At 40.2% G+C, this 13,106-nt stretch overlaps 1 protein-coding gene across 7 annotated transcripts in view; it reads left to right on the plus strand.

Annotated features, from left to right (window-relative positions):
* The window catches only part of Lrch3 (leucine rich repeats and calponin homology domain containing 3), a 110,016-nt gene that overhangs the window by 68,806 nt on the left and 28,104 nt on the right, over positions 1 to 13,106 (plus strand). For 5 of the 7 annotated variants that reach the window (XM_051149807.1, XM_051149811.1, XM_051149809.1 and 2 more), the window contains exons 9-13: positions 1,274 to 1,422; positions 3,594 to 3,670; positions 6,653 to 6,704; positions 7,501 to 7,650; positions 11,193 to 11,243. In XM_051149807.1, the coding sequence (XP_051005764.1) occupies positions 1,274 to 1,422; positions 3,594 to 3,670; positions 6,653 to 6,704; positions 7,501 to 7,650; positions 11,193 to 11,243 (479 nt within the window). Of the gene's footprint in view, positions 1 to 1,273; positions 1,426 to 3,593; positions 3,671 to 6,652; positions 6,705 to 7,500; positions 7,651 to 11,192; positions 11,244 to 13,106 lie in introns of all 7 variants that reach the window. The other 2 variants (XM_051149804.1, XM_051149805.1) reach the window with 2 other exon arrangements.

The following is a 13,106-nucleotide window of genomic DNA, read 5'->3' on the forward strand; positions in this document are numbered from 1 at the left end:
GATAGAATAAAAGCCTGATGTTACTTTCTTGAGAAATGGCCATAATGTATAAACTATTTAGTTGGGCAAATTATAGCACATGGAATAAATGAATGTATGTATCAGATCTCGAATGTAATGTCACCTTAAAATTGTTTTATATCTTTTTATAAGGTTTTATAACCTTTTAGATCTTAATAAACCTGTAACACAAAATTCAACTTAGTATTAACTGCAGTTCAGTTCAATTCAGTGTTCCAGGACAGTGGAACTCCAACAGTAGTTGGAATTTAATGCTTTGCTTTACAAATTTCTTCACAGTGGGATCTTTCTTATAGTGCTATTTACTTTTAATTAGCTGTTAAAAGTAGTTAGCTTTTGAGCCAGGTGTGGCGATGCACACCTGTAATCCCAGTGCTCGGGAGGCAGAGGCAGGTGGATCTCTGAGAGTTCAAGGCCAGCCTGGTCTACAAAATTGAGTCCAGGACAGTCAAGGCTACACAGAGAAACCCTGTCTGGAAAAGAAAAAAAAAAAAAAAAAAAAAAAAGGAAAAAGTTACAGATATTCAAAAGCTTACCAGATGAAACAATTGAATGGCTTTGTCTCCCTTTTCTCTAAAGTATCTCTTTTAATGGAGTAGCATTTTGTTTAATAAGTTATAAGATACACTTTCCAGTCAGTATTTGAGTTTTTAATAAAGCATCTTGAGAAGAAAAAATTCTTCAGATGATTCCCTTTCACTTACAGATTACTGCAAAATATCTAGCACACTGACTAATAGCAAGTAATTCTCTAAATAGGGAAATCTTTGTTCTCTTTTTTTGTTTTTAATTTGAACTACAGGAAGGGAAACCGTCAATAAGCTTCTTCCTCTCCAACTCCAGTTTCTTCTTATCCTGTGCCTTTTTTTATTGTCTTTTATTTTCTTTTGAGTTAACTGTTATATTTTCAAGTCCTGAACTAATAAAAAATGATACAGCCTTCGGTCTTTACACAGCAGCCATCTTCTCTGTCTCAGACTCAGGCTGCCCTGTTTAAAACACTAAAGAGCCATCCAGAGAAAATAAACGCCAAGGGTCTGTACTTCAGTAACTCACCCTCAGTTGTTGCATTCTTTAGTGTACTTGGACTAAGGTTTCAAGAGATGATTTTTGTGGGGGCCATAGACTAAATAATAAAGACTTGTTTCATTGGAACACTTTCTTCCTGTGTGCAGAACAGATTCAGGGAAAAGGGAGAATGTAATTTAAGCAAATCTCTCTCTCTCTCTCTCTCTCTCTCTGTCGTGTACAGTGGAGCATGATCTGGATCAGATTGACTACATTGACAGCTGTACTACAGAAGAAGAAGAGACCAATATCAGACAGCCCAAAGGCCTGGACACCAACAGTCTCAGCTCACAGTTTATGGCATATATTGAACAACGACGTGTCTCCCATGAGGTAGTAGTATACCCGTTCTAGCCCAAATAAGTTAGTATCCCCTACTGAAAACAGTTTGTGATGGCACAGATTTCTCTCATATCAAGTAATTTATTTATTTAGGCCTAATTGTTTTATTTTCCCTTCTGAATCAGGAAGTAGTCCCAAAGGTGATTCAAGTTTATTCAAATAAGAAGGCAGATTTCATTCATTTGAAGATGCAGTGAAAAGAGACCTGAGAGCAACACCTGAGAGCTACCTCAGGCCTTTGAAGAGAGTGCATGAGATAGAATACTTTTCATTGTCTTGTTTTGCTTTCTTGCAGGCTTTTTTTTCCTTGACTGCTTTACTTCTTTATTATTGATAATAACAAATCATAACTTGATCTATCATTAATTAAACTAAAGTAGACTTTTCAGGAAACAATCAACTTACCCATAGACTATCAAGAAGTTGAAGGATGCTGGTGTTTCTATGCTAAGTTAACAGAATATAAATTGTTTGCTGTTAAAATTCTTGGTGTCTCTTATAGTGAAGCATTGAATTGCCTAAAGAACAAGCAAGCATTCAGACCACTGTGGAATCTCCGCCAGTTCCTCAAGGGTCTCAAATAGAATAGCATTCTTCAATCTCTTTAGTCAGCATAGAAAAATGGCTTCATTTTAGTGTGTGATGTGTTGATGTCTGGAGTTTGTCCCAGACCCTGAGCAGGGTTTGTTTGAGAAACACTAGGGGCCTTTTTAAAGAATGATGTATTTAACTTTTGGAAATCAAGAATCACTTGCTTCAAGTGGAGTGCACTGTGGAGTAATAGCATTCCTTAAAAGAATCCTTTGGTTCCTGTTTGGGGCTTTTGTTACTCTTCAGAAGACACTTGTTTCCAAAATCAGATAAAATCACATAAATCAGATCCTTAAGCCAAGCGATAATGATAGACCAGTGACTGATAAAACTGCCTTGTGGTTCAAGCTGTTAATCTCTCTGCTCGAGCCAAGAATTACTTTCTAACAAAATAAGCTACTAATGCTACATAATACTCTTCTGTCCATTTTCCTTTAATCACTTTATAATGAGTTATGTTGTCTAAGTGGGGTGTCTCTATAGAACAGCAGACACTGCCTACTGGCTACTGAGCAGTATTGTATTACTCTTCCCCTGACACATAGAGGCTCCTTGTAGTGTTTTAAAACTAGCTGCTGCTTGTGTGTGATAGCCATAGGGATTCTGTGCCACAAAGCTCTTGGTATTTTTGTGTCGCATACAGCACTCTAAAATTGGGCAGTATGTAAAAGTATGATGAAGTTAGTTTAAATGGTTTAGCAGCCTGTGAAAGAGACTAATGAAGTAACACAGCAGATGCAGTTAAGCTTATAAGTAGATGATTTCTGAAGTCTTTTTTGTTTGTCTTTCTGAGATGGGGTTTCTCTGTGTTGCCCTGGCTCTCCTGGAACTTACTCTGTAGACCAGGTCGGCCTCAAAGTCATAGAGATCCACCTGCCTCCCAAGTGCTGGGATTAAAGGTGTGCACCACCATCTCCCGGTCTCTAAGGTCCTTCTAATTCTGAAAATATTACTCTGCTTAATCACTATAATACAGTGAGAAGGGAACCTTGTAAATAAAACACAGTCATAGATTTTGCATATTTTTATTTATCAAAGCCTATGTGATACAGCCTACATTTGTGTGTGTGTGTGTGTGTGTGTGTGTGTGTGTGTGTGTGTGTGTGTGTGTTGGTTTGATTCTGCTTTTGTTCCTTTAAAAATATTATGTATGTGTGTGCCTGCATATCACAATGCACAGCATGAAGAGCAGAGAATAGCTTTGTGGGGTCGGTTTTCTCCATCCATTGTTTTATGGGTTCTGCAGATCAAACTCAGGTTGCTAGGTTTGCACAAGTGCCTTTTCACACTGATCCATCTCCTCAGCCCTTGCTTTTGTTTTTTGAGATGAGTCTTGCTGTGTCGCCCCGGCTGTCCTTAAACTCGTAATTCTTTTGCCACAGCTTACTGAGTGTTGGGCTTATAGACATGCACCATCCCAGCCTGCTAACAGAAGCTCACAAATAGTGTTTTTACTGCACAGTTTCCTAGAAGTCAAACTAATTGAAAAATACAATTACATCATTTTGATATACTATGTATGTTAAATTTATTTACTGACTTCTTTTTTCTTTTTCTTTTTTTTGGTCTAGGGTTCACCGGTAAAGCCAATAGCTATTAGAGAGTTTCAAAAAACAGAAGACATGAAAAGATACTCACATCAAAGCAGGTTTGAAAAAGCAATTCAACTTAATTCTTTGCCTTGAAACTTAATAATAGGACTGTGAATGATTTTAGTTTTGTGCAAATCCAAATATAATGAAAGTATTTGGCTTATATGTGCTTCAGAGGCCATGCATTTAAAACTAGATCAGTCAGCCAGGCGTGGTGGCACAGGCCTGTAATCCCAGCACTCAGGATCTCTGAGTTTGAGGTCAGCCTGCTCTACAAAGTGAGTCCAGGACAGCCAGAGCTGTTATGTAGAGAAACCCTGTTTTGAAAATCCAAAAACAAAACAAAAAAAACAACAAAAACAAAAACTAGATCAGTCTGCATTTGTTTGTATTAACACTATTATAAAAGAGTAAAAAATTACTTGATTTCAAATTCGCACCATTACTTTAGAATTGATTTGAAAGAACTTTGTAGTAATAAGATTTTTTAAAGATAGTTTATTTATATAGAGAGAAAGTTTAAGGCTTTTTAGAAGCCTTATTTTGTAACTTAAATTTTTAATAGGCTAACAGGACAGGTTATGTTTATTTTCACTCTTTCTTCAATTTATACAGTTTCTCCACTGTACTTAGACTCCCCTATTTCTAAAATTAGCTTAGTGCTGTTTTTCATTCTAGAATTCCAGAATATTTCTGGCTATAAACTGTATCATAGTACAGTTTTTTTTTTTCCAGTCTTTGTGGATAAAATCTTTTAAAAAACAGTAGGTTTGATATATCTGTTCTTGTTCATGTATTTTTTTAAGTTAGGGTTCTTCTATGTATTCCTGGCTGTCCTAGAACTCAATCTGTAGACCAGACTGGCCTTAAGCTCATAGATCTGCCTACCTCTACCTCCTGGCATTAAAAGTGTATACCAGCATGCTTGGCATGATATGTCTGTTCTTAAATGACAGTGGATTCAGTATGTAGCATCTGTCATCCATCCATAAATCTTTATACCAAATAGCTTGCTAATGTTGTCTCAGGAACTGTGATGCAGATGGAATAAAGAAAATGCAGCTATTGTGCTAACAGCTCTGAGGGGAAAGGTATCTTGGCAGTTGGTAGCCAAGGAATACCACAAACTCAAACCTCACACTAAACCTCATACAAGAGATTTATTGGGTAAGACACAAGAGGGAGGGTGGCTACCTCTACTGGGGAGAGAAGCAGCAAAGAACTGGGCAGGAGGAATGCTTAATCAAGGTTTCTTGGGGATGGAGCTTTCTAGAGTGCCGTGGGGTTAGTGGGATTTTGTGACCCTAGATCTTGGGGGATTCGTTGTTGTTGTTGTTGTTGTTTTCCTGTAAGGCAGGTCTAGCCACTCTTCTGCCTCAAGGGGCTGGAAATGGCCCAGAATCAATTATCATAATAAAAAATTTTAAACATATAAAGTAGGCCGGTGTTCCTCAACAGAACTTAACACCACGCCTTAGAGGCTATTTAAACATGTATTTACCCCTTATGGGAATCAGGTCCCAAAATGACTGTAGGTACTACTAAGGCTGGCCTACCTCTAATGTGAGAGACAGCCTTATCTTAGGCGAAATGTGAGTGATGCTGTTGTTGCAAAATGTCCCTGAGGGAAAAGACCCTGTGGCATGAAGTGTGAAAGTGACCCACCAGGGGGAACAAAGCTGTGGTGGACCCACAGCACGCCAAGTAATGCTGTGGGAGCGCTGGTGAGCTGTGGGCCCAGATGTCATCTTCACTGGCTCTTGCATACACGTGCTTCCCTCTTGGTCTCCTTTCCTAATTTCTCACAGCTTAGGCGTTGACATCACAGGCGCATGTAGTGCTCTGCTTCTAAGCCCCAGAGCGGTTCCCTTTCTCAGCTGCTCTGTGTTGAGTGGGGGTGACAGAGTAGGAAGAGCTCAGCTACTCAGTAGGAAGTGTGAGTTCTAGTTCAGACTCAGACGTGTGTAACTATTCTGCCCCAAGGGGCTCATTTTTCTCATTTATAAAAGTAGTAGCTTATACGGTATAGCACAGTACCTGAAATCCCTTCTAGTTCTCATAGATTTCATGGTAATTGAGAACGTAAAATCAAGTAACAAGATTGAAATCTAACTTATTGACTATGTCATCTTTGGGAAGTCACTTTGTTTCTAGTGGATGAAATCTCTTAGTTCTCTACAGAGGACTGTAGGAGTTCTTGGCTCAGAGGATTGTTGTGAGGCAGAAGCAGGAACACAGAGTGTGGGGGTACTTAGGACAGTGGGTGTGTTCATGCATGGTACGATCTCAATGAGTGTGCGTTCCTATTTGTCCCAGAAAGATGCTATCCCCCAAAATGACATGTGCTTTATTTTATATATGAAAAACCTTATTTCACAAGCATATCAGAGGGAGAAGTCCTGGGCTGACACGATGGCTCAGCAGGTAATGCAGCTTGCAGTTCCATCGCTGGAGGCAGTGTGGTGGAGAAGAAGACTGGCTCTTACAAGTTCCCTCTGATTTCCACACAGGGGTGCACACAAGCACACACATACATAAAATCAATCAGTCATTAAAGGTAGTATACAACTTTTAAGAGGAAATCTCAATTTTAAATAAAAATAATATATTTAAGAAGAGACTAATTTTTTTTAGTTGTTTTCCATAAATTGGAGTCTGTCTTCCATTGCTATGGTAAAACACCACAATCAAAAGCAACTCAGAAAGGAAAGGACTTATTTCACCTTAGTTTTTAAGTCCATCACTGAGGTAAGCCAGGGCAGGAAGTCAGGAAGTACTAGAAGTGGGAACCGAAGCAGGGGCTGTGGAGGAATGACACTAATGGCTTGCTCCCCGTGGCTTGCTCAGCCTGCTGCGTATAGAACCCAGGACAGCCAGCTCCACAGTGGCACTGCCCACAGTGGCCTGAGCCCTGCCACACCAAACACTAAGAAAATGCCACATAGGCACATCAGGTGGGGCATTGTTAACAATGAAAATTTCACTTGTCCCTTATCTTGCTGTCAATGAGTTCTTATTTTTTTATTTTTGGGGACCAGGGTTCCAGTTGAGACATCATCTGTATTATCACTGCCACCGAGTCACAATCGGGTACGTTTTCTTTTGGTTTTGTTTGCTTGCTTTGGCTGGTTGGTTGGTTGGTTGGTTGGTTGGTTGGTTTTTGGAGACAGGGTTTCTCTATGTAGCCTTGGCTGTCCTGGAACTCGCTCTATAAATGAGTCTGGCCTCAAACTCACAGAAATCTGCGTGCCTCTGCCTCCCAAGGACTGGGATTAAAGGCGTGTACCACTACCACCTGGCTTAGGTTTTAGATTTATCTTCGTTATTTCAATTTTGATTTTGCTAAGATAAGATGGCTTTCTTTTAATTTTTTATATTTACTTATGTGCGTCTGTGCTGTGTTCTGTATGTCTTTGTGTGTGTGTCCTTGTGCATGAATGTATGCCTATGTATGCACATCCTTCAGCATACATGTAGAGGTAAGAGGACAACTTTGGGGAGTTGGTTCTCTACTTACTTCCACAGTGCGGACTCCTAGGGTTGAGCTCGGGTCAGTAGGTTTTGGTAGCAAGGACCTTTACGGGCTGGGCTTTCTTACCAGTCGGGCTTTCTTTTATAATACTTGAACTGCCATTAATTGCTAGAAACCTATAAATCTTACTGTTTGTCTTCTCAATTGGTTCATATAGCATGTGTACATGACAGTTAGTGCTTTTGTATGTATTGAAACAGTGTTGTGGGGGAAAGGTTAACAATAAATACATTTTTTTAAATGTTAGTACTGCAAAGTAAAACATGAATTAGCAGTGTTCTTTATATTGGTGCAGGTTATGGACATGTTGACCCTTGCCCTGCTTGCATGTCCAAAATGACCCCTCTCTTGCAGCTTTCACATTCAGACTTGGAGCTTCATCAGAGGAGAGAACAGTCAGTCGAGTGTGTGCGGAGAGAGGCACAGCTTGCTGCCCTGCAGTATGAGGAGGAGAAAGTCAGGACCAAGCAGATTCAGAGAGATGCCGTCTTGGACTTTGTCAGAGTAAGCCTTTTACTGTCATCGATGGACATTCGTCAAGTTATGAGAAGTGAAGTTTCATTTGTTTTGCCAAGACTGTCAGTTATTGTTGCCTCAAAGGGGCAATTTGTTTTCTCTCTTAAGGAATCTTGACTAAAGAGAGTTACTGTCTCCCATAGTCAGAGTTGTGGCTGATGGAAACCACCGTCTTGACCACCTTACTATAGGACTGGAGGGTCTTGTGTGTCATAGTAAAGACCATGGACATGGCAGTGCCATGTGAATGCTAAACCATTGTCATCCAAACTTACCTCCAGCTTTTTCCTGTAGCAAATGTGCCACTTGTTGAGAGGCTCCCAGGCTTCATTCTTCCATGGTCGTTGATTCTTTTCCCTCTCATGTTTCCATACCTACTCAGCTAGGCTATCCCTGTTTCTATTTATTGTATTTTGTCATTTGCATTGCAGTCTCAGTGGTATGGAAAACAAACTTGGATTGTATGATTTGTTTTTTTATTTTGAAATCACTTGGAATTTTCTTCATAATTAAGTATAATTTGCTTAATTTCTCTCTCCCGTTCATTTGCAGACTTCAAGATAGGAACAGTGTCTGTTCGTTTGCTAGAACCTAGCAGCTTTAAGTAGATAATCTTAGAGATTTTTGTTGAATGAGTCACTCTGGCCTATAAAAGTCTCTTTGCTGTGTTTTAGAACTTTAGCCCAAGATCATCTTCTGAAACTACTCTATGCATTTTTGTTTTATACAATGAATTCATTTATCTCATGTCTGTGTTTTGCCTGTATGTATGTGTGTGTGTGTGTGTATGATGGATGGATGGATGGAAGAAGGCATCAAACCCTGTAGAACAGAGTTGTAAGCACCATGTGGGTCCTGGGACCAAACCCAAGTTCTCTCAGTAGCAGCAGGAGCTCGTAACCAATGAGCCATCTCTCCAGCCCTGTACTCGTGTGTTTTTTCTGGCTATTTCAATCCTGTAATGATGATGATCTTCCCCCTTATTGGAGTCTTCTTTATCGAACATGTTTCACTGCCTGTTGTTTCTATCAAAACGTAAGAAATCATTTGTCCAGTGGCAAAAGCTGGAATCACTGCTCTTAGAGCAAGTTTAGAGGTCTGAAAAGTGATCTGAGCCAGCTTCATCGCCTCCCAGGCCCTCCCCTCTCTGCCTGAGAGGGCTCCTCTTGTGCCTTCTCGCTGAGGATGCAGATCACTAACATGTCTGTTTTACACACTCCTACCTCCTGTCATGTTCTTGGTCAAATCATCTATTACCACACACTATTTCTCCTAATTTGTCAAGTATTGCCCTATTCCTTAAGTCTCTATTACCAAATAAAGACTTTTAAGATATAGTCAAGACTTTCTGTCCATTTATTTTATATTTCTAATAGGGAAGATGAGAGTGTGTTTCACAAATGAAGTTGCAACTCTATAGAAACAAAGCACCAGATCCATAAATAGTAGGTCAGTTGTCATGGTAGAAGACAAACCTAGATTTCCTAAAACCTAACTTAGTTCATTTGCTCATTCGCTGGTTTGATAGGCCTTGATGGAGTGCTGGTGACATGCCTGCCTGTAAAGGTAAATAAAGTAGGAGGCGCATCCTAAGTCTTGTCAGGGAACAGTGAAGACAGAAGTCAGAGTAAACAGCTTGGAAGGAAAGCACTAGTTTAAAGCAAGGCAGAGAAGCAGCTAGAGAACAAACCATCAGAACTGACCTCAGCGGGACATGACAGGGCGCCCTAGGAATGGCTGCGAGGGTGGGTTCCTTCAGGCTGAGAGGATGTGGGTGGTTGGGGAGCTAGGAATGCTCTTCCATAACTTACACGCTTGACATAATGACGATTGAGGAAAATAGCAGCAAGTTTATAATTTGGATTGAAGATAACAAAAACTAGTACATTGAGAATACGAAGATGGCGATGGTAATAATAATACTTAAAAAGTTTATTGAATGCTTTCTGAATAGCAAACATAGTTTTAAGCAGTTTCTCTGTCTCTCTGCTCATTTAATCTTCCCAAAAGTCCTATAAAAAGGAATTACCATTCTCCTCTTTTTATACCCCAGAGCACTGAGGCGCATGAAGGGAAAGAGTTTGCCTGAAGCTATGCTTCAGGGCGCAGCTAGTAATAGAGTGGGGATTCTAATAAAGCCCGCTGGCTCTGACCAGACTGCTATACAGCGTCTCGGTAATCCATAGTGACTGACATACCTCAGCTCCTGTTGTTACCTCACTGAGCTTGCCTTCTGCAGAAGCCTAACAGCTAGTAGAGGTAAATAATCATACTATCAGATTGGTCAAACTAATTTCCCAAGAGTTTGATCTATTCAGAAGAAAGAAATTGTAAGTTCTTAGGTAGGAGAAAAACATGAGAAGAAAGACTCTTCTGGAAAAAAAAAAAAAAAAAAACCCATCCACTCATGTTAGAATAGTCTGGGAAGAAACAGAAGGAGCAGCTGGAACAGAGAGGAACCGCACTGGTTAGACTGCACAGAAGAAAGGTGTGGCCTGTAGGTTTGCTTGGCCTGTTGTGAAGGAGAATCTGAGGCATCTGAGTTGTGTCTGCATGTGTCGCTGTGTGCTATACTGAGCTGTTCTGTGCCCTCCCATATGCATGATACTAAACATATATCTATTACTAATTTTGCTGTTACCATGGCAGGTGCTGTGACTTTTGTAAATTACCTATATGGGAAATTTCTAAATCAATGGGTACTTAACAATGACTAAAGCATTGAAGATAAGATTCAAAGAAAGAGAGAAGAGGGGCAGGGATGGACCCAAAGCAAGGATAGCTTCAATGAGAGTCCAGGTTAGCTTTGTGAAAGCTACACTACTTACCATCCTCATGTCTCATATCCTGGAGTCCCAGTTTCTCATCTCTAAGTGAAGATGACTGCTATTTGTTTCTCTTACAGCGTGAGAAAGTCACTTGAGATGCTGTGTGGCTGTGTAGCTCAGTTGGGGAAGTGTGCAGGGATGGGCTTAGAGTCTACCCCTAGCACTGCTTAAACCAAGTGTGATTCTGCACACCTGCCATCTTAGCACTGGGGAGGCAAAGACAGGTGAATCTCTGTGAATTCAAGACCAGCCTGGTCTACAGAGTGAGTTTTAGGACAGACAGAGATACACAGAGAAACTCTGTCTTGAAAAAATAAGGTCTGAGTTGAGTTTCTATGTACATTTGAAAATGCTTGGCTGGGATCAGGCTGTAAGGAGAGTAAATTAATAAATAAATGAAATAACTCTTGAGATTTGTCTAATAGAAAGCTAGCTTATTAGTACAATGTGATATGTAAAGCCATTGAGTGAATGAGTTCATGATAAGTGTTCACATGACACTCTGAATGTGTGTGTCGGTTTTCCTATTAATGCGATAGTGTAGTTTACTGTTGTTCTTCATTTAGGCTAAGCGTTTAAGACAGGAGCACACACTCCTTAACTAGTAAATACAAGAAATAAATTGATGTGAGCCATGTAATTAAATGAGTGCTTAAGTCCCAGTGCTGAGATTGTAACTAGCTGTCTCTTTCTGGCACATAGCAAAAAGCATCTCAAAGCCCACAGAAGCAGCAACTCCCCGGAGATGGTGAGGTAAGTCCATATAATTACTTATTCTTGGAATTAATTATTTTTGCAGTGAAAATGGAACGTCTGGCATGTGGTTTGGGCTGGTGGAGTGGATACATGCCCGTCATCCCATCACCTGGAACTCAGAGGCAAGAGGCTAAAGAGTGCAGGCCAGCCTAGGCAACATAGTGAATTCTGAGCTAGCCTGAGCTATAGAGAGAAACCCCTGTCTCAAACCAACCTGCTCCCCAAAATTATCTATTCCCCCAACCACAGAATTCTACATACTAAGGAAAATAAGGTGCAAGATAAGGAAGGAGGTTAGGAGAATATATAGGTTAAGGTTGTCTATACACCACCCATCTAAGATTATCCTCTCCTTCCTCAGCTGCAGCTTCAGTCAGCCTCTGCAGGTGAATGGTTTGGCGTTCATTCAGCCTCTGGGCTTATTTCCTTGTTGCTTACTTGCCTACTTACTTAGATATGTTAGTTCTGGATCAGCCAGTACAGTTTCATTTCAAATAAATATTTAAGATTAATTGCTTAAACTATTTAAGTTTTATGTGCCTATTGGTCTGTTAAAATGAAGATTACCAAATAAATGTTATTTTAATATAGTTGATTTTCTTTTTTTCTTTTTTTTTTTAAATGTATATATTTGTATTTTATGTGCATTGGTATCTTGCCTACATGTATGTCTGTGTGAAGGTGTCAGATCTTAGAGTACAGACAGTTGTGAGCTGCCATGTGGGGGCTGAGGTTTGAACCCGGGTCCTTTTGGGAGAGCAGCCAGTGCTCTTATCCTCTGAGCCATCTCTCCAGCCCCAGTTGATTTTCTTATTGACCAGTTTCCCTTATTTTCACCTCCTGTATTTTCAATTTATGATTATTGCTTTATTTGACTTTTAATTTGAATTTTATTTGAAAATAAAATTAATGTGAGTGGGGCAAGATGGCTCATCGAGTCAGGGATCTTCCCACAAGCCTGATAACCAACCAGAGTTTAATTCCAATTTGGTGGAAGATGACAGCTGACTCTCACAGATTGTCCTCTGACCTCCACATGTGTGCTGTGGTACATGCGTGTGGGTGAACACGATAGGTAGGTAGATAGATAGATAGATAGATAGATAGATAGATAGATAGATAGATAGATAGATGTGAGGCCTGGTGTGGAACATTTTACAGCACATTGTTTCTACAGCATAAGTTTTTTTTAAGTATTTATTTATTTTATATAATATGAGGGCTCTGTATTCATGCACACCAGAAGAAGGAATCAAATCTCATTACAGATGGTTTCGACCTTTAGAAGAGCGGTCAGTGTTCTTAACCGCTGAGCCATCTCTCCAGCCCTGAAGCACAAGTTCTTAGTAACTGCTTTGCTTTACTTTGTTTTGCTTTTGTATAAGTACTTTGCATGAGACCTTATGGCATCACTCATGCATTTCCACTTGTCCTTTCTTCACAGAGTTATAATTATACAAACTTTAACAAACTTTGATGAACCTAATACATTTTTAACCCCAAGATTTCTTTTTCTGAGATGATGCCTCCTGTTTGAGCCCAACTAGAACTCACACTCACTGCTCCCCATGTCCCAAGTACTGTGGGCCAACACATCGGCTAGCATTTCCTTATTTATCTGAGAAAGGCTCATGACTGGCAGGTTTGCATTTAATGTCATTGGTTTACAAAGTGACCACAGATTGGTTTTGCTGCTGCTGTGCCAGTCCTTTAGGCCTCTCTTCTGTGGGCAGAGCCATCCCTGCTGTGCCTGAGCTTTGGGAGGTGTGTAGGCAGTAAGGCTGCATTTGAGGTTGTTTAAGGTCTCTAGGAGGAAGTCAGTACTCAGAGTCCACTGCCTGCGATGGGGAATGAACTGCA

The sequence above is a fragment of the Acomys russatus genome, chromosome 8, assembly GCF_903995435.1.
Source record: "Acomys russatus chromosome 8, mAcoRus1.1, whole genome shotgun sequence".
In the NCBI taxonomy this organism is placed as follows: Eukaryota; Metazoa; Chordata; class Mammalia; order Rodentia; family Muridae; genus Acomys; species Acomys russatus.